This window comes from Hyperoodon ampullatus, assembly GCF_949752795.1.
Source record: "Hyperoodon ampullatus genome assembly, chromosome: 3".
NCBI classification, from domain to species: Eukaryota; Metazoa; Chordata; class Mammalia; order Artiodactyla; family Ziphiidae; genus Hyperoodon; species Hyperoodon ampullatus.
In genome coordinates, this window is record NC_136916.1 from 52,991,295 (window position 1) to 53,016,250 (window position 24,956).

The following is a 24,956-nucleotide window of genomic DNA, read 5'->3' on the forward strand; positions in this document are numbered from 1 at the left end:
GAGAGTCCGCCTGCCGATGCAGGGGACACGGGTTCGTGCCCCGGTCTGGGAAGATCCCACATGCTGCGGAGCGGCTGGGCCCGTGAGCCATGGCCGCTGAGCCTGCACGTCCAGAGCCTGTGCTCCGCAACGGGAGAGGCCACAACAGTGAGAGGCCCGCGTACCGCAAAAAAAATAAATAAATAAATAAATAAATGATAAGATGCCTACAACCATCTTATCTCATCAGAATTCCACTGCATAGCATTGTTATAATTATTCCCATTTTGCTTAAGAACCCACGCCCAGGACCACTTAGCTACTTAGCAGTGGAGACAGAATTCAACCCCAGCTTTTTCTGACCCCAGGACCTTCACTTTTTGCTCCTTCATCTTGCTACCACTCAAGGTGTTTTTTAGGGAGCCTGGCACCACCATTCTTTCATCCTTTCATTCACTCACTTGCCAGGGCCTGCTCTGGGCTCCATACATGTTGTTAAAGCATCTCCGAGGACCGTCTAGGGGAACTCATGAGCACTCAGGCTTTGCCTGCAGAGTATCTGTCCCTGGAGAACTTTAATCATTCGTCCCTCCAAACTCATGTAAATGTAATTTGTGACATAGTTCCAAAACCCATGTAGCCTTCTGCAGATTTCTGCCTCCTGTATGTATCTCTATTTCCATAATCCAGTTGTATTTATAGAAAGAGAATTATAGTGTATTGGGCAACTTTGAAGAGAAGCGCATTTGTTGTGAACACATGTTTTTCTTTATATAGATTTTTAGTTTTTCTATTAAATCCGTCAACTTGTATATTAGGGAATCTGTGGCATTCTCTTTCTACCACCCTGAACATATTAACGTAAAATTAGTCACATCATAAGATGCTGGTTGAAATTGCAGGGGATTTTTTTCCTTTTGTTGGCAAAAAGAGATCTTTTTCTTTTTGTCTTTCTGACTTTTATTTATTTTGCAAACAAATGTACAAACATAATAAAGGAAAGGAAAAAGTAGAGAATACATTTGTTGTGCTCCATAATGGGGATGTAGTTTTATATTCTGCTTTTTAAGGTTATCTGTAAAAGAAGTGAAGTGATTCTTAAGAGATTGAGCACCGTTGCCTTCTGCTCATGGAAACATCTTACAGTTATCTTCTCCGCCCTGTCCCCCACCTCAGGCACAGCACACCCACGATGCCATCACGGAGGCCGCCCAGCTAATGAAGGAGGCCGTGGACGACATCATGGTGACGCTGAATGAAGCTGCCAGTGAAGTGGGGTTGGTGGGAGGCATGGTCGACGCCATCGCAGAAGCCATGAGCAAGGTGGGCCTGGGTTCCCAGATGCCCTCCTGCACTCCTTGGCCCCATTTCCTCCAAGGTTTCCCTCTAACTTGGTCCCAGGGGCTTTTCTCTAAGGAGCTGTCAGAGGAGCCCTCTAATCCAGGCTGACACCAGCAAGCCTCCTCTTTTCTTGAGGTGTCTGATTAATGTACAGATGTTTATCATATGTCCAACATAGTCTTCATTCTTTATTATTCATTCATTACTTTTGTAAGCCGGTCGCACCCTTCCTTCCACATTTACACGGGGGAAAAAGATGGAGAAGGCATCCTTGGTCCCCTCACTTATAAAATGGAAGTAATTGGGCTTCCCTGGTGGCGCAGTGGTTGAGAGTCCGCCTGCCGATGCAGGGGACACGGGTTCGTGTCCCGGTCTGGGAAGATCCCACATGCCGCGGGGTGGCTGGGTCCGTGAGCCATGGCCGCTGAGCCTTGCGCATCCGGAGCCTGTGCTCCGCAACGGGAGAGGCCACAACAGTGAGAGGCCCGCGTACCACAAAAAAAAAAAAAAAAAAAAATGGAAGTAATTATTTACCACCCCTGTATACCTCGTAGGGTTGTCGTGGGGAACAAACTCCAAAATGAAATAACGAAGTGATTCCCAAGTGCTGGTCTTCAGAATGGCTCCTTTGGAATTCATGGGAGCATTTTAGAATGCACATTCCTAGGCCCTGCCCCGACCCTGATCGCTTGGAATCTCTATGGCGTGAAGCCTGGTAATTTAAAAATCTCCCCATGGTTCTGGTATCTAGCCAGATGCAGGGACCACTGAAATGGCTAAGTGTAAAAGCCCTCAGAGGCCAGTTGTAGACAACAGACATAGATGACAGGGGTATCATTTCTCCTCCAGTGACCCACCAGTTGAGTTGGGTCGGTAGGGAAGCATGACTGGACAGTATCTCCTGCCCTTTTGAAGGATCCCCAAGGAATCCTTCACTAATCATGTCAGTTTGATGCTCATTAGAATTAACAACTACTCGTCAGTGTCTAATTGCCATCCTCTGATAGCATAGCTAAGAACTGTAGACTTCGTCTGTGTTTGGAAATGTCCATTGTCAGATTGTGAATACACTAATGTGGTTTTTCAGGATAATAAGTGGTCTTTAATTGCTAATTTAGAGAAGATTGGTTGGTTCTTATCTCCAGGAAGAGATGATAGCCTGAAACTATAATTAGGATAATTCCCATTAAACATTATGCAAACATTATCAGACTGATAATGTCCCAAGCTAGGCTGGGATGCCGGGGATCCCTTAGAGACCCCAGGCTTGCCTTGTCAAAGCACTCCAATAATTTCTGCTGTGGGCTTCTCATGCTTCAAATTTGGACAGTTTGGCAGAACACGAGTAAATTGCCCTCTTCCTCAAGGCCCTTGGATAAGTCTCAGTGGGTTTGTTTGGTTTTCAGGACATGGGAACACCAGAGCTTTGAAATTAAGCCATGTATCTATCAAGGATATTAAATAATGGAGCTCAAGGTTTCTCAGTACAAATGAGAACTTCAAATGATAATCTTTTTCTTCTTAGGAGGTATTTTTCACAATCACTCTAATGATAGGGAAGAGTCCCATAAATCCCTGGAAGATGGAAGTCTTTTTTTGATAGCCTTTTAGCCTTGCATATTGCGATGAATCTTTAATAAGGAGAGTGGCTCTTGTACTGTCTGATTTCAGGGGTGTAACGTCTGCTCTCTCAGCCCAGGACATGCCTGATTCTTTTGGAAGGGCTGGGAAATAGGTCTGGTGTTACCTGATAGCAATTATTAGGAACCGCTGACACCATGAGCCCCAGAGGCTGGGAGCAAAGGGGTTTTTCCCCTCAGTTCTGCAAAGTAGATAATTGGGGTTTCATTGATACCCCCTAAACTCCTGTCTACCCTGACCTGACACCCTGGGTACTGCACGATGCCTCTTCCCCATTGTCTCCTTTCTAAGCCCACCCCGGCCTGCCCATCACTGGAGACTTTGTATTAAGTGATATCTCAGGTCCTTTGAGCCCCTAAGCAGCAACGCATTGTAAATATGTCATTTTCTATCTGAGTTTTGGTTATTTGGTTAAAACACTGATATACTCTTAGAATCATTGTCTAAAGTTCCAAAAGGCAGTGACTGGCAGAAAAACTTCAAGTGTACCCAAAGCTGATTCTAAGTTCGGTGCAATTCTTGCCACTTTTGGAGCTTCTGCTCTGGAGTGTCTCCTTGAAATTCTCTCTCTGTATCTAAGCACCAGAAGGTTTGGGAATTCACAGGTTACCATGAACTAATCAGCCTTCTGGATAACCTTGGGCAAATCACTCAAGTTTTCTAAATCTTTTTTTCCCCCGTTCACTGAGGTTAATCTCAATCTTCGGGATTTTATGACCAAGTCCCTTTTCTTTGTTTGCTTTTGTGTGTGTGTGTTGGGGCTGTGGGGGGGGGTGTTTTTCCTTTTTGGCCAAGGAAGGTAATTAAAGAAAGAAAACAAAAACCCTGATATCTACATCAGTAGTATTTCATAAAATAAAGGACATGTTAACACCAAAAAAAAAAAGTAGGAAGGCTATAAACTCAGAATAAAGGAAAGTTCTTTCAACTAAGTAAATTTGAAATCCTAAACAAAAGTCACTACTTTGTTCTTACTTCTCTCATTGTCCTCACACTGGAAGGTTCATCGTGGTGACCAGTGGCCACTGTGTTCTAAGCTGCCCTCTAGTCCAACATCCTGGCATGTTTGCAGTTACACCACATCTCATACGAAGGCTCCCACCACATGGCCCGACCCTTACAAGATGCGCAGTTAATTTATACTGAGTGTATGAGTCCACAGCTCAGTCCTCATTTGACCAGCGGGCCCCTAAAGTGTGATAGAGATACTTGGCAGTGTCTAACTCCCTGATAAAGAAACATTTAAAAAATCTACCCTGTAGGTTGTATTGTTGGTTTGGTAGAGATTACATCCTGGCCTGTGCAACCACGTTATATACTAGGCTACAGTGATACATTCATTCAACTCGCATATGTAGCTTGGATCTACTCACGACAGGTAGCTCTCATTGACCACTCCACCTAATCTTTTCCTAATTGCCCTCTGGTCCCTAATGTCTTCCCAGACTACAGACTATCTGGCAGAGAGCTGCCAGATAGAGCATTGCCTACTGCAGACCCCGCCATTTTCTTCATGATTGCAAGGTTCCTCATCAAACAGATCCAGCCTGATTCCCACCCCTTCAACAGCCCCCTCGTGTTCACTGCACTCACTCTTCCTGTAGTCATTTCTGTTCACCTTGTCTCCTCACCTAGAATATCGTTCAGCAACCAGTGGTGACAGTCACAACGATGGTGGTGGTGAGGATGGGTGGCCTTTTTCTTCATCATTATCATCTTTATCACCATCATGATCTTCATTATCATGGTTCTCCTCTCCTCTCCCTTCATGTAGACGAGGTATCATCTCAGTTGATCTTTACTACAACCTTCTGATGCTTGGACGTTTCCAGCGAAGGTCCTAAGAACCAGTTTGAGCCTCAAGCTGGGTATTTACTCACAAGTCCTGGAACCAGGTCTCAAATTCAACTCTTCTGAGCCAATAAATCCCCAGCCCTTCAAGGGACTGTCCCACTTCTCCACCTATTCCGCTCCACACTGATCTCACCCTTCTCTCAGTTCCTGTGGTACTAGAGTCAGATGAACAAGTCATTCCTGATGCTTCCAATTCCTTCTCTTCCCCAGCTTAGGTCAGAAGTGAGTGTTCCAGGGTAGAGACATCCATGGGCTGTACCATTCTTAGGGAAGCCCTTCATGATGGAGGTTCTGCGGCCTCCCCCAGCTCTTGTCTGCCATTCTGACCTCCCTGCACATTCTGGCTCACACCCACCTCCATGTGCTTGAGCGCTATTCCCTCTCCTTGGGACTCCTTCCCCACCTTTCGTGTGTGGCACACTGCTTACCTGGTAAGACTTGGCTGAAACATCATTCCTCTGGACAGCTCTGCCACTCCCTTCAGACACACTGGGGGTCCTCTCCTTGCCTGTGTGCCCCCAGTACCTTATGTGTGCCTCTAATGAGGTCCTTATCACAGAAGTTGGGGGGTTCTGTTGACTCTGGACCCAAGAAACTCTGAAGGCCTCTCCATTTTCCCAAGTTCCTGATTCTAAAAAATAAAGCCCACACTTGAACAGGCCTCTGATGACCTTTGGGTTCTTTTCCTCTCCCCTGTAGCTGGATGAAGGCACTCCTCCAGAACCAAAGGGGACGTTTGTCGACTATCAGACGACAGTGGTTAAATACTCCAAAGCCATTGCGGTAACAGCTCAGGAAATGGTAAGAAGAAAATGGGCACACCCTGCACCCCACTGTTGGTTGCCCTTTTATCCACCACACCACTGAGTCTTCAAATCTGGGTCTGTGCTGGAGAGAGATTAGTCCTCTGTGTTTCTAGTTCCTGCTGGGCCTCAGCTTTGTCCTGATCTGTGGTCTTTCTGGCTGCCTGTGGTCTAGAAGCCCCAGGCCGCTGGACTTCTCATCTCACGAAAAAGCTCCAAAAGGGAATTAAAAATGACTGAGAGTTGGGCATGAGGACAGGGGAGCAAAGGAAAGAGAGAAAATTAGAATCAAGGAGGAAATGAGAAGGAAATTGCAAGTTATAGAGAAAGAAAAAAAAATCCTATTTATCTCACAGAGGACTTGAAATGTTTTTATGGATTAAAGTTACAGTACAAGAGAAGACATTTGGGGACAGAACCAAGACTGTCTAATGGAATCAAGTTATAATACTTGGACAGTGCTGAACAGTACGATATTGCCAGTCTTTCAGGCAAAATGTAACAGTAGTTATATAAAAAAAATTTTCTCCTGACAACAGAAGGCATGTAACTTTTGGAGGTGACTTTTTTTTTTTTTTTGCTAAAATGTAATGCAATCAGAATTGTATTATATGGATGTTTAGATATAAATGGCATTGAGAGACAGTGAATGCTATCTTGATAGGTTAAAAAGTTGTACAGAAAAAGAAAAATGTTATCCACAAAGAGTTAATATACGTACCTAGTAAGAAAGTTCTTAACTTCTGAAAGCTCAGATGTCACAGGATAAAATTGAAAGATGCCTCTTTGATGCTACCACCTAAGCCTGAGTTGGAGGGACTGCGTGGTTCCTGCCCCATCAGGCCAGGCACCTCTCTGGATGGTTTTGTCATGTAGTCATGTGTCCACTAGAGGTTGAGCTTGGACCACAAAGGCTTCCCTGGCGGCGGCTGCTGCTCATTCTTAGAAACTCTGCGGTTGTGCCAGACTCCCTGTTGTTGAGAAGGACTTGGGCTGGGGAGGGAGGAAGGAACAGTGTCCATCTCAGCGACTGGAAGAAGGCTGGAGTCGGCCTCGGGCTGGCCCCGCTCAGGAGAGCCCAGGGGCGTCCCAGCTAGCCCGGCAGCCCGACTGTACTGATTTCTCCAAGCAGGGAGCACGGTACAGCAGGGTTGAAAATGTCTCCAGTGGCCTCAGGGGGTTCTGGAATATCTCCTGGGCCAGGTTCTCAGCCGGCCTGTCTTGACCCTGGGTGTCCATGCACTTGAGGAGCCCAGCCTGGGGCTGCGTTGCCACTCCTGGACTGGCTGGCCAGGGCCCGGAGGGGGTGAGTGTTCCCCCCACCGCACTGGGCGGCCCCCAGGGTTGTTGTGCTCCTCGTGGCAGGGTCGCATGCAGCAGCTGTTAGCACAGCCTCGTTTTCTCGGGGTGAGGCATGCATTCCTTGGGAACCCACACCTCGGCCCGAAAGCCTGTAACATTTCCTGGTAAACATGCCTTAGACGGGCCCGCATTCCCGCCCTCAATGGATATGAGTCATTTAACAGGTTTTTTTTTTTAAGTCCTTTAAAATCAAGGACTTTAGATGCCACAAAGAGAGAGGGAAGTATCGTCATCCAGAGCAAAAGAACAGGTGGGGAAGAGGGAAGCCTTGGACCCAAGAGGGACATGGATACCTTTCTGGGTGGTGGGTTACAACTGCCCTTGTGAGTTCTAAGAGGCATTTTTGTCAGAGGAGGAAAAACTAGACGTGAGGGTATTAGCTAGGTTGGGTAAGTGGAGGTAAGGTTTTCTATCACATAGGAGGAAAACACAGAATATCTTGAGAGTAAAAAGGCAGAACTTGACCATTTAGGCTACAGTATTCTCTTCACTGAATCTGTGGCTGAAACGTTGTCATTCTTTGGCACAAGGTTATTACAGAGCTGAATTCTGTGAGTTTCTTCCACCAAAACGTTAGACTTACCCATCTCTTCAGTCACGATTTCCTGATGATCCTGTCCTTGTGCCCTCTCTCGGCGGTGTGGGACCTGCTCCTGAGTCCCCAGAGACCCGATCAGCCCGGGAGCAATGTGTGACCAGGGCTGCACCCTGCACGGGGCTGGGCCCCCTTGTGGTTTCTCGGGGGGGGCTCCCCGGTAACCCCACGGGGCAGGGCTGGTGGAGGCTGCTGCTCTCACCTCCCAGAGAGTGGACCCTGAGGCCCGGCCTCCACGCTGCACGGCCTGAACCTGAGCATGTTGCCTTGACCTGGCCGGGAGCCGCTGGCCTGTCATGTGGGCTGCAGCATGGGCTTCGCTTGAACTGCCCTCACCGACGTCCAGCCCCACACGCAAGCCACAAGCTTAAAAGTGAATGAGACCCTTTGACTCCCAGTGGTATTAACACATGGTTCTCATGCTTTTCTCTGTGTGTCCCTGTGTGTTTGTGTCTTGCTTGTTTTCTTTTTCCAGATGACTAAGTCGGTTACTAACCCGGAGGAATTGGGAGGACTGGCTTCACAAATGACCAGTGACTATGGGCACCTGGCTCTCCAGGGCCAGATGGCAGCAGCCACGGCGGAACCAGAGGAGGTCTGCCACCTTAAGTCCCTGTTTTTTAAGAAGCAAACCCACACTGGTGCCTGCTCCCGGGGGGACTCTTCTCTGTAGCTTAGCTCCACTCTGGGAAGACCCCAGCCCAATAGCCAGAGACAGGCGTAGTTCCCTCTCCTCTTGCTGCCAACCCCCCAGGTTCACACCCAGCAGCCCCATCCCGTGCTCCAGGCTCCCTGTCCTTCCTGAGGCCTCCTGGCACGATCTGGGGCCATCTGGGGAGGTGGGCTTTCAGGACTCTGCTGACAGTGTTCTGCCGGGTCTCCCATCCCCCAGCCCCATCGCCTGATGCCAAGGGTGCAACATACACTGCCATCCTCCTCTTCCTTCCTACTCCTGCTTCGCAGTCCCCCTCGATTATTTGTATGTTTTCCAAAGGCTGACAGAAGTCTTAGAAGAGCCAAGTATGGGATTCGGCTGCCCCTCCCTTGAGAAAGGGCTGTGTAGCCAGCCTGCTTTCATGAAACAAAGTCTTTTCCAAATATCGTTGGCAGCCTCTTAAGAACGGGCCCAGATCCCTGTCCCCATCCCCCCTGTGGACTCCTTGTCCTTACCTACCTGCCTTCCCTAAACTCACTTTCCTTAATGGCCAACACAGACTCACCTCAGAATGCCTGCCCCCGTAGGAGTCTTAAAACGGCAAAAGTTTGACTCCAGAGGCCACTTACTAAGAGGTCCCATATCTAATACCTCTGAGAAATCGAGTGGTCCATTGGCAAAAGCGGGCAGGGTGGATAGAGCTCTGGGGTGCCTGACTACACCTGTATCAGTGTTAACACATGGAAGGGGCCCGGGCCTGAGCTACTTGCATGGCTCCCTAGAGAAAGAAAGCCCAGCCTGCAGTAAAGAATAATGGAGTGAATTGCAGGGACCCTGGGAAAACAAGGTAACTACATCCGTGAAGTTCGGCAAGCTGTTTATGGAGGGCGAACCCTGTTCATGACATGTTGAAACGAACCAGGCTGTCAAGGCAGAAGGTTGGAGCCGGTCTTCCCTTCTCCTTGCGGTGATGGACAGTGTCCCCAAGTTATTCAGTGCTGTTTCTCCTGGGGGTCAGGTCTAAGCATGTCTTCACCAAGACTCCCAGCAGCACTACAGAAACGAAGACCCAGAACAAAATCACTTTCTAACGTATGTCATAACAATGCATGTAAATGGGAGTACCATATGTATGTACTGGCATACATATATATCCAGCATGGGATGACTTCAGTTTCTAACAGTGCCTGCATTTTGAGATTTTAGGAGGATTGAGTATTTAGACTGCAGCATGAATAATTCTATTTGCCATGAGTCTGTCATTACCAGGAAAGAAAAATTATCAGAGACCCGCATACGATTCTGTGGATTTCTTTACACAGGCCCATCTTTTTTTTTTTTAAAGACTCCCTCTTTTAGTAAGATCATCTGGACTCATAATTCGTTTGGTTAACATGTAATTTTGAATTTCAGAAACAAGTGTAAGGGAACTTCTGTTACAGTAAGGGAAAGTTTGATTGGACAAAAGGAAGAAGTGTTGGCTTTTCGAGAGGATTGAAAACTAAAAGAGACTGTGATTGTGGGGGAGGTTTGGATCTCTGTCTCCAGAAATCTTTAAAGGTGGAATTTACATGCCCCTTCCTTGGTTAGTTTCACCGCTGGCCTGCCTGCCTGCCTTCCTTACTGAGTGAAGACCTAGTGATCTGTGGAGCCCTTTCCACATCTGAGTTCTTATGAGCTACCCCACCCCCTGGGTGAAACAAGCAATTTTCTAATTGCAACCCAGACCACTGAAGCAACATACAAAAGAAAGCCAAAGCAGCCAGGAAAGAAAATGCATTGCTAAAAGCACAATAGCAAGTTACTTTAGGTACTGGCCCTGCCCTTGTAGCAGCTGTGTTTCCGTTAAGGTTTCCCCTTTTCATGGTTACATCTTGAGATGTGTTTTACATTCCAGACACACAAGCAGTGTGACCTGGAGTGAAAAGGAGCAGAAAGAATATAAAATTACCAGTGGCTTGCAAAGGAAAATTCTTTGTGTGCATTTGCCAGACAGATATTTGGGGGAAAACTGAGAAGGTTAGGAGATCCCTGAAGCAATGTAGTTTTTTTTTTTCCAAGCCTGTGGAATTATTTGTATACCCAAGAGGGCCCTACATCACAGCATGTGAAAATATTTATATCCAGGGCAAGTAAAAAGCCGCCCCCTTCACTGCGGTCCTGCAGTCCGCTGTGCCAAGTCAGCATTTTGGTCTTCTCCAGAATGTGACAATGACAGGAAAAGTCCTAGCTCTGCCCTCTGCACATCGAGCTGGAGCTTTATCTGCTCGTTTTTCCATGGAAAATTCAAACTTTTGCTAACGTCCCTGTGATAACTTCTTTCCCCAGGAAAGTTAAAACCCTCCAATGGCTTTGCAATTTATGACAAGTTTCCTCTTTAAAAAAAAGAAGGAAAAAAATGTAGATACCATGAGCCACAGGCTTCTAAATGTAAATGCCGAGGAAAAGATTTAGTGACGACTGTGCCGTCTCTGAGGACACGTTGCCATAACCGCTTATAATACTGCGTCTTAAAAGCTGGCAGGAACATTTGTTAGGAGCCTGCGGTGAGAAGCACAGGCTTCTCCCCACAGATGAGATGGCTGCCTGCTCTAGACTTTTAGCTAAAACTTTCCACTCCAAGGCACACTTTCTGTAGGTGGGAGAGCGATGCCCTGCTTCTGCTCTACACACTGGTTTTTCCTGCCATATTTTCTAAGGAGAAACTGTGGTTTGTCAGATAACATCCATTCTTGCCTTTCCAACTTCCACAAGCTCTCCCAGGCAAATTAGACTTGACCTGGTTTCAGATGTAATTGATCTTAAAGCCTGAGAATAATCTGTACGTTTTGTTTAGTTTTAGGCAGTACAGATGATGGATCAGTGTTTCTTAGACCCCCTTCAATTGAAATGAGAGCCAGAACTTCATGAAAGCCAGGCTTCTAATTTCCCTCAAGGCACAAAACCAGGAGACAATCTTCTCCATTTTACTTTTATTTGGGCAGGAATTGGGAATTGAGGGTTTTTCTTGAGGTTCAAGTCTTGGTTTACTCAAGTTGCCAATTTCAAACTCCAAGTTTTATGTCTTGGAGCAACATTCCTTTATAATAAATAGTGGTGGGAAGTTGGATCATTCAGGGGGTGGGGTGTTGGGGGCTGGTCATGTTTGCTGAGAAGTTTAGTGTTGCTTTGAGAAGCTTAGCATTTTTAAAGCCCTTATCTAAAACAGCCTTAGAAATGCATTCCCTTCTAGGATGTTCCTCCAGCAGTACAAAATGTTCTATGAAATTGCAGTAACGTAGAGTATGTTGATTCTGGGGTCCTTCACTTAAGTGCCCTAGCTAACCCGTGTGCCCATGGAGAAGGGTAGGAATACACGAGCTGTTCATCCAGTCGATACGGCGCAGATACTATGCTGGGCGCTGGCCCATATGCCCCACAACTGCAAGTGTGTGAAGCGAGAGAGTCATTCATCCTTCCCCATTTCACAGATAAGCAAACCAAGGAGACTCAGGGAGCTCTGTGAAATTGCCCAGGACCACACAGCTGCAACAGTTAGTGTTGAAGCCCCTTTTAAATAACTTTTTGGAATAAGTGAACGTTTCAAGTAAGTAAATAAAAAGGTAACAGGTCGATATGTAGAAAAGTCAGGATTCGAACCCAGGTTTGTCGGGCATCACAATCCTTGCTCTTTGCCCTGCACCAAGATGCTTCTTTTCACAATAGTGAGCATTCATGTGTCACTTTCTACTTGCTGAGACTCTGCACGTGTACCTTCCATTTGGTCGTCCGCAGCCCTGGGAAGTGGGCAGGCAGGGCAGGTTCTGTGTAGCAGGTGAGGAAACCAAGTCCCCATGAGGCTAGTGTGCTCACCCAGAGTCTGGTGGCCAGGAGAGGGCAGAGCTAGAAGCAAGGTGTGTGGTTCTTTCTGCTGCCCAGGTGGGTGATGGGTTGAGAGCAGGGGTGGGACTGGCATCCTGCGATCCCTTCCTGGTACATTCAGCCCTCTGAGCCTGTGAAAATAAGTGAGTGACGCCTATTTCAAAACTAGTCCTTGGCTTCCCTGGTGGCACAGTGGTTGAGAGTCCGCCTGCCGATGCAGGGGACACGGGTTCGTGCCCCGGTCCGGGAAGATCCCACATGCTGCAGAGCGGCTGGGCCCGTGAGCCATGGCCGCTGAGCCTGCGCGTCCGGAGCCTGTGCTCCGCAACGGGAGAGGCCGCAACAGTGAGAGGCCTGCATACCGCAAAAAAAAAAAAAAAAACTAGTCCTTCATAATACTGTATCTCTCCTGCATGCGTCCATACAGGATCATGCGGCCACATCTGCCGGGGGTTTGTGTAGCCAAGCCTCAGGGGGTTCTCCTGGCATGTAAAAGGTAATTGTGTGACCTGGCACAGACTGAGACTCCAGGACCAAGCCCTGGGTTGACTAAGAACTCCAAAGCTTTTGCAAGTGTTGCATTTGTTTGCTTTCATCCCTTTGCTTTCTGGTGCTGGTCTTCCTCGGGCTTCCTAACTGGAATTTCATCCCTGATGACCACCGTGCCAGCTCCATGGTTGCATTTACAGGATCCCTTGCTACATGCATGATGTCATCTCCAAGAAGGAGGCTGAGCGTCAGGATGCTGGGCTGTGTTTTTATAGCGTAGCCTTTTGAGGGGGCTGAGGGAGCATGAGAGTGTGGTGGGGTTGTCTTCCCACCGTTTATCACATCTGTCTATAGATTTCAGGTTTGCAACAGCTCAGGAGTGGGGTGCCTTCTCCCTCCCACCCCTGGTGTGATTGGGGAGTGATTTAGGTGGCCTGTGGTTGTCCTAGTGCCCTGTTCTGCAAAGAGAAAGCTCAGGCTCGGCTCCGTGCAGGGGGCAGGAGGGGTGCACGGAGAAGGCTCTTCCAGAACCTGGCACAGGTCCATTCTTTTCTGGCACAGTGGTTTCATACCCCCGGCCCAGCGAGGTGCTCTGGAAGTTCTGCGTCTGTTCTACTCAAGTTTCCCTTTTTAAACATAATGTAATTATTTATATACAAACTGTTAGGAAAAGCAGCATGGGCTCTTGAACGTATTCTAGGCCAAAATGGTAACCCACTGGGGGCCACCTGTACCTTACCCTAGGCTGGTGGGTGGTTCTGTGCAGGCCTCAGGCTGGTGGAATATCTGCCCTGCCTCCTGTGGTCGAGGAACTGTGAGAACACTCTTCCCTTTTGCTTTATGCAAGGAACAGGATTCTCCACCCTGTGCAGCCAAGGCAAAATGCAGAAATGAGCTGGTGGCCGAGGCTGTAACTGGCCTTCATAACCCTGTCTTTGGATCACTGAGCCTCATTGTTGACTTTTTGGGTCAAGGATATAAATTTTAACTCATAAAGGAAGAGTATAGTAATAACAAATTACTTCCATTTTATATGTTGAGGTTCCATGAGCAATTTTATTGGGGGGTGGGAAAGGGTTCTGCTGCTAAGTGGAGAAAAATCAAATCAGAAAAACACTGATCTGATTGGGATTGACATATATACACTAGTATGTATAAAATAGATAACTAATAAGAACCTGCTGTATAAAAAAAAATAAAATTCAAAAAAAAAGAAAAAAGAAACACTGATCTAATGGATAGAGCACCATGCTTAGGATGAAAGATATGAATTCTCCTCTGGCTTTGCCAGGGACTGGCTGTGTGATCTTGGGCTAATCACATCACTTCTCTGGGCCTCAGTCTCTTCATCTGTAAAATGGGGAGGCTGAACTCATAAGGTCTCTTTTATTTGAAAGTATGTGAATGTTTCTTCCTCCATTTCCCCCTTACTTGACTTCCCCATTGGCATCTTATCCTTTAGAGACCTGTGCTCATCCTTGACAGCAGAGCTCTTGCCTTTGTATTAGCTCTGACCCTTGAGTACTTAGGGTTACACTGTATGGGTCTGAAAAGCCTTGAGAGCCTGGTTGAGTTTAAAACTTCACTGGGGCATTCCCCTGCTTCAGCTTGACCTTGTGTTTAAACCAGTAAACATGCCCAGCAAAGAGATATACTTAAATGGCCTTGCCACTGCGTGGGCTGAATTCAAGCCTCTCCAGTTCTCGGTGGCGGTCTTGATGCTGCACTAGTCCAGATCTGTTTTCAGCGCTGGCGGGTTGCATGATCCTGGCATGACGCCTGTGTTGTATTCCATGTGGAGATGGTCAGCAAGAAGCCCTGCCTGATTGCAAAGCTTTTGTAGTACCTGCTCATGTACGAATAGAAGACACCCCAAAGAGCAGAAGCTCAGCTTTCTGGGTCAGGAGAACGTTTGACCAAGTGGACTTAAACATCTTTCGGGCCTTAAAGGGTTAAGGGAATAACCTTTTTCCCTGAAAGCAGTGTGTGTTTCAATAATAGAGCATTTGCAGCCCTCTCACACCTGGAATCGCCTTCCCTTAAACTGACTCTTGGGATGAGGTTGGAAGATAGCATCCAGGTGGCCCAAATTCCCAGGTGTGTGAATTCCTAGGTTTTATTCACAAAACCTGGGCTCTTTTAGTAACTCTTCTTGAGAGATGCTGGAAGGATCAGCACACAGCTTCTAGCTACTGTGGATTCTTAAAAATAATGCTTAGCTTAGAGGTGTTTTGTTCCGTGTTTAGTTGCTTACCTGGGCTGTATTGATCAGACCAAAATGAAAACTGATGTGAAACAAAGCCAGAAGAATGCAAGCTTTGGGCGGTGGAGGTGGAATTGACTACACCACAGAGATAGCTGGCACCTTATCCATAGTGGAACTTAGTTTGGCTTCTTTTAGGCAAAGTACCTTTTATAATCACACAACCCAGGGGTCATTAAAAGAATGCATGCCTGCTAAGCCGGCAGCTCTAAACATTTAACTTTTTAAGGAAACCTCAACCTGGCTTGCTAGAAAGGGAACCTGGGCCCAGCATGGTTACTCTCACTCTATGGTACAGCTGAGGAAGGGAGCGTTCTGGTTGGTAAACCTGGCAATTTTGCAAGAATCTGAACACTTTAAAATATGCTTTATACTAAAGCTATATATTCTGAACTTCTAATTACTCTCTAGGGCTTTTGTGAGAAATCAATGAAATTAAATGCATTACCTGCCTCAAAGAGGCCCTGACACACGGTAGGGGCTCAATAAACACTGGTTGAATGAATAATCCCACAGAGTTCATCTAATTAACATTCTTACCTAGTGGCTCAGGATATAGGTAGAGAAATGCACCAGAAAAAGTAACAAATATTATTAAGCTTGCTTACTGGGGGCTGCGGGTATTTTACAGTCTCTAAAACAGGAAGCAAAATCAACCAAATTCCATAGTTCACCAAACACAGACTCTTAATGGCAGTGGAATTTTCCCAGCCAGGCTCCCCTAGGATGTAAGAGAAATTTTCCATGTAGGGAAGACCTCGATGGCAGGGCCATCATGCTTCCCCCTCCCCACCCCGGGCCTGCCTCCACAGATCGGCTTCCAGATTCGCACTCGGGTGCAGGACCTGGGCCATGGCTGCATCTTCCTGGTGCAGAAGGCGGGGGCCCTCCAGGTGTGCCCCACGGACAGCTACACCAAAAGGGAGCTGATCGAGTGTGCCCGCGCGGTCACAGAGAAGGTAAGGAGCGGCCCTCAGGGCAGGCGGGACCCGCCGAGACCAGGGACAGACCAGGAAACTAAGCCAAAAACCAGCCAGCTGGGTCACGCCTGATTGTCTTCCCTCCCACCCAGGGTCTCCCCAGGGCCGGGGCACATCAGGCAGCTGGGGGTGATCTGTGGTCCTGAGAAACTGAGAACGTGAGAGGGACAGTCCCACAGAGGTCAGGGCCCTGGCGGTCAACTTGGTAGGCTCTCCTGTGGACAGACTGGCCAGGTGGTGTCCCAAGTCACAGTCAGTGCCAGGAGCCGCTCCCTGCAGCCCCTTTGCACACTTTTGCCACCAGGCTCCCTTCTCAGAGAGGCTCCCAGGTACTGGGGGTAAGTAAGAAGGACCCACAGCTCCTCTTTTGTGACCTCTTTATTTCCAGATGAGACAGTGCAGTGAGGAGGGTTAGCACCCGCGAAGTCACATGGCACCGTGGTGGGACAGCAGGAACTGGCAGGAAGTTTTCTGACTCTGTCAGCAGCTGTTTGTAGAGAGAATCACATAGCGTAGTGCATGGGACTCTAGGGTCTCAGCTAAGCTACTTCACCCTGCCAAGCCTCAACTTCCCCATCAGTAAAGGGAGGATAAAGAAATAGAATACCTGGCCTACGGGGTGTGTAGATTACATGTAGCGATACAGGTCATAGAGCCTGGCACAGTGCCAGGCGCACTGTTCAATGTTTAGTAAATTCTAGGCACTGTTCCCTGTCTCTGTCCTCCAACACTCCCTTCTCCCTGGAAGTTTTCCATGGTTCACAGCACCCCGTTCTGAACATCCCTTCGTTCCCAGTAGTTCCTTGACTCTCCCGCAGTTTGCTGATGGTTTTGCTTGGCTTATTTCTCAGAGTCATTTTTCAGGGCAGCTGCTGTGCAGGCCTCTTGAGGTGCCGGTGGCAGCATCCGTGCTTTGCTGGTGTTTCCCTCTCCTTCCCTTGGGTCGCAGGACAGAGAGCTCTGCACCATTGAGAAGCTTGGCAGCAGGACTTGAGGGGTGGGAGGGGGACCGTCCCCTGGAAACTGCCTGGACAGAGGCTGCTCTGTATGAGGCCCCGCGCCCCAGCCGGACATCAGTCTCCCGCAGCCCACAGGACTGTCCAGGCCTCCCTAGCCTCCCCAGGATGAGGAAATAAATCTCTCAGCTCGAGGAAGGCCCTCTCCCTCCTTTGAAAGCCCTTCCTTGTTGTTGAAGTGACTCGTGCCAAGTTCCCCCGTAGGAAGCCTTGGAACAGGAGCACGAGGGAGGAAGGGAGGGGGTCCAAACTGCGTGGTGCTAGTGAGCGTGGCCAAGCAGCCTGGTCTTCCTGAGCTGGCCTCCGTCTTACTGCTCCTCCAGCAGAGGATCCCTGACCCAGGACACCAGGAGAGGGGTCAGAGGCAGGGGGTCGGCTCGGGCAGAGCATCTAGCCTTTTGGGCAGTTTCCTGCTACATCCCTCTGCCCTGCTTATCTCCTGCCCTCCCATCTGCACCTGCCGTCTTTCTTACCTGTCTAGGTGTGTCTGTGTGATTGTCTCCAGCCAGGAGGGCAGACCCAAAAGGGCAAGAGAGGGGGTGGGTGAGGAAGGAAGGAGGGGGCTTCTGTGGCAGGAACGTGGGGGGAAGCCTGGGAGATGGGATCCAGTTGTGAAGGGAGCTCAGCTCCTCTCCACAGCAGGGGGACAGCTGTCCCCAGGGGCGTGGTGGGTCCAGCTTGCCTTGTAGGAAGGTGTCTTTAGGGACGTGAGGGTGCACTGGAGGGGTGACAGGTGCCAGCAGAGGGTTTCTGGCGCGGAAGGCACTGGAGTGAACACCTTAGCCAACCTGCTGGTGGCAGGTGATGGTGCGAGGGAGTGGTAGGTGGAGAGTTTACATGAGGGGGTCCTCTCTGGGGCCCACTATGAAGAACTTCTAGACAAGAGGCAGCCGAGGGAAGGAGTGACAAGTGTTAGCAAAGGGCCGTTCTACAGAAAACCTGATCAGAGGGGACAGAAACAGCCACACCTTTTACGGGAGCCCGATCCTTATCCCTCTTTGTGATTTCAGAAACATCACGTAGAGTAGCATCTACCCTCTAGTAAACCCTTATTACCTGCCTAGTAATTTACATGCATTTTTCCACCACTTACTCCTCCCATCAACCCTGATTGGCAAGAAGTAATAGCCCCCTTTTCCAAATGAGGAAACTGAGGCTTGGAGAAGTGAAACAGCCTGCCCAAGTTGTGTAGCCAGCAAATGGCAGTGCTCTGGTTCAGGCAGGCTGTTGACTCCAAACTGTGCTGGTAACCCCTGAGCCGCATTTACTCCCCAAGAGAAAATTCACTGTTCTGTTTTGTTTTACCTTTTTTTTTCCAGTTTTATTGAAGTATGATTGACATATAGCACTGTTTAAGTTTAGGTTGCACAGCATCATGCTTTCTTATGTATGTCATGAAATGATTACAATAAGTTTAGTTAACATCCCTCATCTCATATCAATACAAAAAGTATACACGTCTATATATTTTTTCATTGTGATAAGAACTCTTAGGATTTTAACAACTTTCATAAAGATCACAAAGCAGTGTTAACTATAGTCATCATGTTGTGCATTGCATCCCTCGGACTTTCTTAAAATTGGAAGTTCGTGCCTTTTGACCACCTTACTTCAATCTCACCACCACCACCCCACCCTACCCCACCCCCCTGCCATAACCACAAATCTGACCTCTTTTTCTATGAGTTTGATTGTTTTTTGTTTTATTTCATTTTTATTCAATTTATTTAGACTAAAACGAAAACAGTTCACCCATTTCTCCTACCCCTCATCCCCTGCCTCTGGCAAGCACAAGTCTGTTCTCTCTATCTATGAGCTTGGTGTTTGTTTTTGTTTTAAGATTCCACATAAAAGAGAGGTCATGCAGTATTTGTCTTTCTCTGACTTGTTTCAGTTAGCATAATGCCTTTGATGTCCATTCATGTTGTCGCAAATGGCAAGATTTCATTCTTATTTATGGCTGAATAATATTCCATTGTGTATATGTACCACATTTTCTTTATCCATTCATCTATTGATGGACACTTGGGTTTTTTCCTTGTCTTGGCTATTGTACATAGTGCTACAGTGAACATGGGGGCACATATATCTTTTTGAGTTAGTGTTTTCATTTTCTTTGAATAAATACCCAAAAGTAAAATTGTGGGATCACATGGTAGTTCTATGTTTAATGTTTTGAGGAACCTCCTTACTGTTTTTCATATAGGGCTGCACCAATTTTTATTCCCACCAAAGGTGCGTAAGGGTTCACTTTTCTCTACATCTTTGCCAACACTTGTTGCTTCATTTTGATAATTAACATTCTGACAGATGTAAGGTGATATCTCATTGTGGTTTTGATTTGCATTTCCCTAACAATTATGTGGAGCATATTTGCATGTGCCTGGTGGCCGTCTGTGTACCTTTTTTGGAAAAATATCCATTGAGATATTCTTCCCATTTTTAAAATCAAATTTTTTTTTTTTGCTGTTGAGTTGTATGAGTTCTTTATATGTTTACCAGATATATGATTTGCAGATATCAATACTTTCTCCCATTCAGTAGATTGCCTTTTCATTTTGTTGGTGGTTTCCTTTCCTGTGCAGAAAATTTTTAGTTTGATATAGTCCCACTTGTTTATTTTTGCTTTTGTTTCTTGTGCTTTTGGTGTCAGATTCATTGCCAAGACCCAAGACCTATGTCAAAGAAGTGACCAGCTATATTTTCTTCTAGGGGTTTCAGGTCTTACATTCAGGTCTTATAATTAATCCATTTTGAGTTAATTTTTGTGTATAGTGTACGATAATGGTCCAGTTTGATTCTTTTGCATGTGGCTGTCCCGTTTTCTCAACACCATTTATTGAACAGACTGTTCTTTCCCCATTGTATATTCTTGGCTCCTTTGTCATAAATTAATTGATCAGATATGAATGGGTTTATTTCTGGACTATCTATTCCATTGATTTACGTGTCTTTTTATGCCATTACCATACCGTTTTAATTACTGTTGCTTTGTGATATAGTTTGAAATCAGAAAGCATTATGCCTCCAGTTTTGTTCTTCTTTCTCAAAATTGCTTTGGCTATTTGGGATCTTTTATGGTTCCATACAAATTTTAGGATTGTTTGTTCATTTTCCGTGAAAAATGCCATTTTAATTTAATTTTTTTTTTTTTGGCTGCGTTGGGTCTTTGTTGCTGCGCACGGGCTTTCTTTAGTTGCAGTGAGCAGGGGCTACTCTTCGTTGCGGTGCGCAGGCTTCTCATTGTGGTGGCTTCTCTTGTTGTGGAGCACGGGCTCTAGACGTGCGGGCTTCAGTAGTCATGGCACGTGGACTCAGTAGTTGTGGGTTGTGGGCTCTAGAGCGCAGGCTCAGTAGTTGTGGCGCACAGGCTTAGTTGCTCCATGGCATGTGGGATCTTCCCAGACGAGGGCTTGAACCCATGTCCCCTGCATTGGCAGGCGGATCCTTAACCACTGTGCCACCAGGGGAGCCCCCATTTTAATTTTGATAAGAATTACATTGAATTGCATACTGGTTTTGGTAGTGTTTTATACTACCAAACTACTATTTTAACAATATTCTTCTAATCCATGAGCACAGAATATCTTTTCATTTATTTGTGCCTTCTTCTGTTTCTTTCTTTGATGTCTTGTAGTTTTCAATATACAGGTCTTTCACCTCCTTGGTTAAATTTATTCCTAGGTATTCTGTTCTTTTTGATGCAATTGTAAATGGGATTGTTTTCTTAATTTCTCTTTCTGATGTTTGTTGTTAGTGTATAGACACACAATAGATTTTTGTTTATTGATTTTGTATCCTGCAAGTTTGCTGAATTCATTTATTCTAAAAATTTTTTTTCATGGAGTCATCAGGGTTTTCTACATATAATATCATGTCATCTGCAGATTGTGACAGTTTTACTTCTTTCCAGTTTGGATGACTTTTATTTCTTGTCTAAAGCTTTTGGCTTTTCACCTTTGAATATGATGTTAGCTATTGGCTTGTTGTATGTGGACGTTATTATACTGAGGTATGTTCTCTCTGTACCCCCTCTGTTGAGAGTTTTTATCATAAATGGCTGTTGGATTTTGTCAAATGCTTTTTCTGCATTTATTAAGATGACTATATGATTTTTACCCTTCATTTTGTAAATGTGGTGTATCACATTGACTGATATGTGGATGTTGAACCATCCTTGCATCCCTGGAATAAATCCCACTTGATCATGGTGTGTGATACTTTTACTGTATTGTTGAGTTCGGTTTGCTGATATTTTGTTGAGGATTTTTGCATCTGTGTTCATCAGGGATATTGTCCTGTAATTTTATTTTCTTGTGGTATCCTTGCCTGGTTTTGGTATCAGAGTAATTTTGGCCTCATAAAATGAGTTTGGAAGAGTTTCCTCCTCTTCTATTTTTTGAGCATTCTTTGTAGTGTTTCCTTTTTTTTTCTATTCTGAAAAACCTGTGGGTTATATTTTCTCCGTCTTCCACACCCCCTGACATTTCCTCTCTGCCTATAGGTGTCCTTGGTGCTATCAGCTCTCCAAGCTGGGAACAAGGGGACCCAGGCATGTATCACAGCTGCCACTGCTGTGTCTGGGATCATCGCCGACCTGGACACCACCATCATGTTTGCGACTGCAGGGACCCTGAACGCAGAGAACAATGAGACCTTTGCAGACCACAGGTATGGGAGTGAAGGTTGTCCTGTGGGCTCCTGGATGGGGAGAGGTTCAGTATGGCCTGATGGACTTTGGATATGCTGCCCAAGAGCCAGAAATGTGGTTATCCATTTTGATGTCAACAGGACGCTCAAGTGGGGCAAGTGACCCACGTAATCAAAATAAGTACCTTTTCTCAACTGCAAACAGAGTTGTGTTCCAGCTTTGCCTCTCACAGCCTAAATCCTGTCTGCTCCAGCAGAGGATAGCTTTTTGATCTTTTTGCTTTCTAAGCTAAAAAGCTGTGCCCCTGATTTTTTCACCATCCCTCGTAGGACTGGTAGTGGCCCAGGCAGGCATGTAGCTCTTACCTAAGTGAACAGTGAAGCTCCAAGCCTGCTGTCTCTCCCGGGCTCTTTAGACTCTTGAGACTCTGCTTCAGAGGCTGGTACCAGGGTCTCCGTTTGCTGCTGGAGACCCCACATATCCTCGCCACATGTCCAGCACCTTTCTTCCTCTCTCTTCAGCCCCAGCACTGGGCAGGGGAAGAGATTCCCAGTGCCCTGACGCTCCTTCCAGAACCCAGCCCCTTGGGCTGTGATGTCCAAGGCAAGGTCCCCTGACCCATGTGTCCTCACAGGTCCCTGTAACTATGAAGTATTTTCAGGGGTAGTAGGAACCACAGGGAAGAAGCTACAGGGTTGGGGGAAGGGAGCCAAACTGATGAGCCTGAATCTTTAATTGAAGCTTTACCATTAATCGACTATGTGAATTCTGGGCTGACTTTCCTCTCCTCTCTCCTAATTCTCTTACATGGAAGATGAGAGCCTCCTATTAAGGGAGGAGAAACGCATCACCTCTCTTCTTCAATGCCCTTTAACAAAAGCCCCTAGAAGGGTTTCTTTTCCTCCTAACTACCAGTGACCAAGCTCTGCCTTTGTCTCTCCTCCTCCCCACGCTTTCCTGCCTTTCTCAGGGAAAACATTCTGAAGACAGCCAAGGCCTTGGTGGAAGACACGAAATTGCTGGTTTCGGGGGCTGCATCCACTCCAGACAAGCTGGCCCAGGCAGCCCAGTCCTCGGCAGCCACCATCACCCAGCTCGCCGAGGTGGTCAAGCTGGGGGCCGCCAGCCTGGGCTCTGATGACCCCGAGACCCAGGTAGGTACGGGTGGGCCTCGTGGTCCCACAGACACTGTGCACCAGGCCTCAGAAGAAAGAAAAGGCAAAATAGGAACTTTGGGTGTGGACAACATGTGCACGGGTGCGTCTGTGGTTTGGAGACTGGTAGGAAGCAGTTATCTAGGCAGGATAGTGGCATGGACTGTGGTGTGGCCGTGGCTATGGAGGTAAGCCAGAAGATTTGAGAGGAGTCTGTAAAGAAGACTCAGCTGGGCTTGGTAAACGATTGGACGCAGTGAGCGTTGGAGATGAGGGAGAGGGGGGAGGCCAGGATGACTGTACGTTTCAGGCTAGATCAGTGAATGGACGGTGGCTCCATGTACCCAGCTGGGGCTCCCTGGAGGGAGGGCTGCCCCAGGCAGAGATGCAGGTGAGTTCGGTTTGCAGCGTGTTGCATTGGAAGTTCGAGAGAGACACTCAGGTAGAACAAGTGTGTAGGCTTGAGCTTCCTCGGTTTGGGGGATGTGGATGTAGGGGTTATTGGCCGACAGACAGTGACTGCATCCACTGTCTGTGGAAGGAAGAGGAGAAGGGATCAAGGCAGAGCTGAGGAATCCACTATTTAGGACCATCTTCAGGAGAAAGAGATACCTAAGGAGACTGAGAAGCAGCAGCCGCTGGTAGGAGGAAAGCCAGGGGCCTGATGTGAAGAGGAAGGAGTGCTGCAACCCTCCAGAGATGCAGCCAAGGCAGCAAGAAAGACAAAGGACTGAGAGCCAGGCCCAGGGCCGTGGGGGGCAGTGGCCACCCAGCCGGGGCTGTAAGTGAGCAGTGGCCAGATGCGGGTGAAGGAAGGAACCAGTGTGTATAGACGCCCCACTTGAAAAGTTTGGCTCTGAAGGGGAGGAGAGAGAGAGGAGCTGAGGGCCAGGGAAGGGCTCCACGCTCTGTGACTCTCTGCTTTGGATTTAGCCACTTCACTGCCATTACCTACCTGGTCCTTTGTTCCCCAGCCTAGACCATCAGCTCCTCAAGGACAGGAATCATGGTTTATTGATCTTTGAAACCTACACACCAAGCACTGCCCCCACACATCGTAGATACCCAACAAAGCAGTTCAGCTGTTGCTGAACTAACAGCCAACCGTGGCCGTCGTTGACGGATTCTCCCCACTCCCGAGTGTAAAACTTAAAAATCCCTCTGCTATTGCAACCCCAGTGTGGTAAACACTTCAGTTTTCACTGCTTAAACCATACTCAGTAAACGAACCTATTCGGCCCCTTTGGACAACACTGGAGAGAGCACCTCCTACCATCCAGCGCCAGGGTTGACGACAGCTACTGTTCTGGTGAGCACAGGGCCACCAGCTTTGCTCCCACACGGCTGTGACCCTTCCCCTCCTGATGTCCTCCGCTGGAGCAGAGGTCCGTAAAGGAAACATTCCGTCTGTTGGCTTTTTACTCCTTCTGCTGGCTTTTCTCTTTGATAACATCAGAGCTCAGATTGGCTGCCTCCGGAATGCGAAGCACTCACAGAAGTGTCTGCCTGGGTATTGTTCTTACCCCCACGGAGGAAGGAAAAGCTAGAAAACGCATCAGTGGGGATGGAACCCACACTTTCCCCTAGTCCGGCTCAACTTGGAATGAATCACCTGGGAGGATTTAACTCTTTGGATACAGAGAAACGTATCGAATTGCTTAGAGGCTTAAACTCCCAAATGGTCTAGATGTCCTAGGGCCCAACTTCTTTTGAGACCACCAGTGAGAGATGTCCCCTCAGAAAAGTGTGCCCACTCGCTGGTCGCCGTGCAGTGACCCAGGATGGGACAGTGTACGCCAGGTGTCGGCAGCACACCTCCCCGCTGCGCCTCCCCGTGGTGGTCCCTGCCGTTAGCCCCCCCTCACGAGCCCCGTCACAGCTCGACGTGCCCTGTGGTTTCAGAGGTTGGCGGAGATCCTGTGCACCCTGTGGGTGAGAAGCCACGGGATGGAGACGGGGAGGGTTGGGAGGCTGGGCAGTCATGGCGTGGCTGTGCTTGCAGGTTCTGGGACGCTAGAGTTTCTAAGACGTTTTCACATCCATTATTCAGTTCATCCTGCCAACAGTGCGGTAAATGGGCAGGGCTGGCACTGCTCACCCCATTTGTAGATGAGGAGCCAGGGCCATAGAGCGTAATACAGTGTGGAGGTGAAGACCGTGGCCCTTGTGATCACACTGACCAGAGTCTGAATCCCAACCTTGCCATTCCCAGCCTCTGCCAGTGTGGACACGAGCAATGTAGTTCCCACTCAGAATGGCAGTGATGAGGGTTAAATAAGATCATGTGCATTGTGCTTGGCTCGGCACCTGGA

At 47.6% G+C, this 24,956-nt stretch overlaps 1 protein-coding gene across 4 annotated transcripts in view; it reads left to right on the top strand.

Moving 5' to 3' along the window:
• Positions 1–24,956, top strand: part of TLN2 (talin 2) — a gene marked incomplete at its 5' end in the record, with an annotated part of 203,651 nt that overhangs the window by 139,401 nt on the left and 39,294 nt on the right. For 3 of the 4 annotated variants that reach the window (XM_079698821.1, XM_079698822.1, XM_079698823.1), the window contains 6 exons: positions 1,156–1,302; positions 5,515–5,616; positions 8,051–8,170; positions 15,656–15,802; positions 21,344–21,510; positions 22,461–22,644. In XM_079698821.1, coding sequence (XP_079554947.1) covers positions 1,156–1,302; positions 5,515–5,616; positions 8,051–8,170; positions 15,656–15,802; positions 21,344–21,510; positions 22,461–22,644 — 867 coding nt within the window. The remainder of the gene's footprint in view (positions 1–1,155; positions 1,303–5,514; positions 5,617–8,050; positions 8,171–15,655; positions 15,803–21,343; positions 21,511–22,460; positions 22,645–24,956) is intronic. The other variant, XM_079698824.1, reaches the window with a different exon arrangement.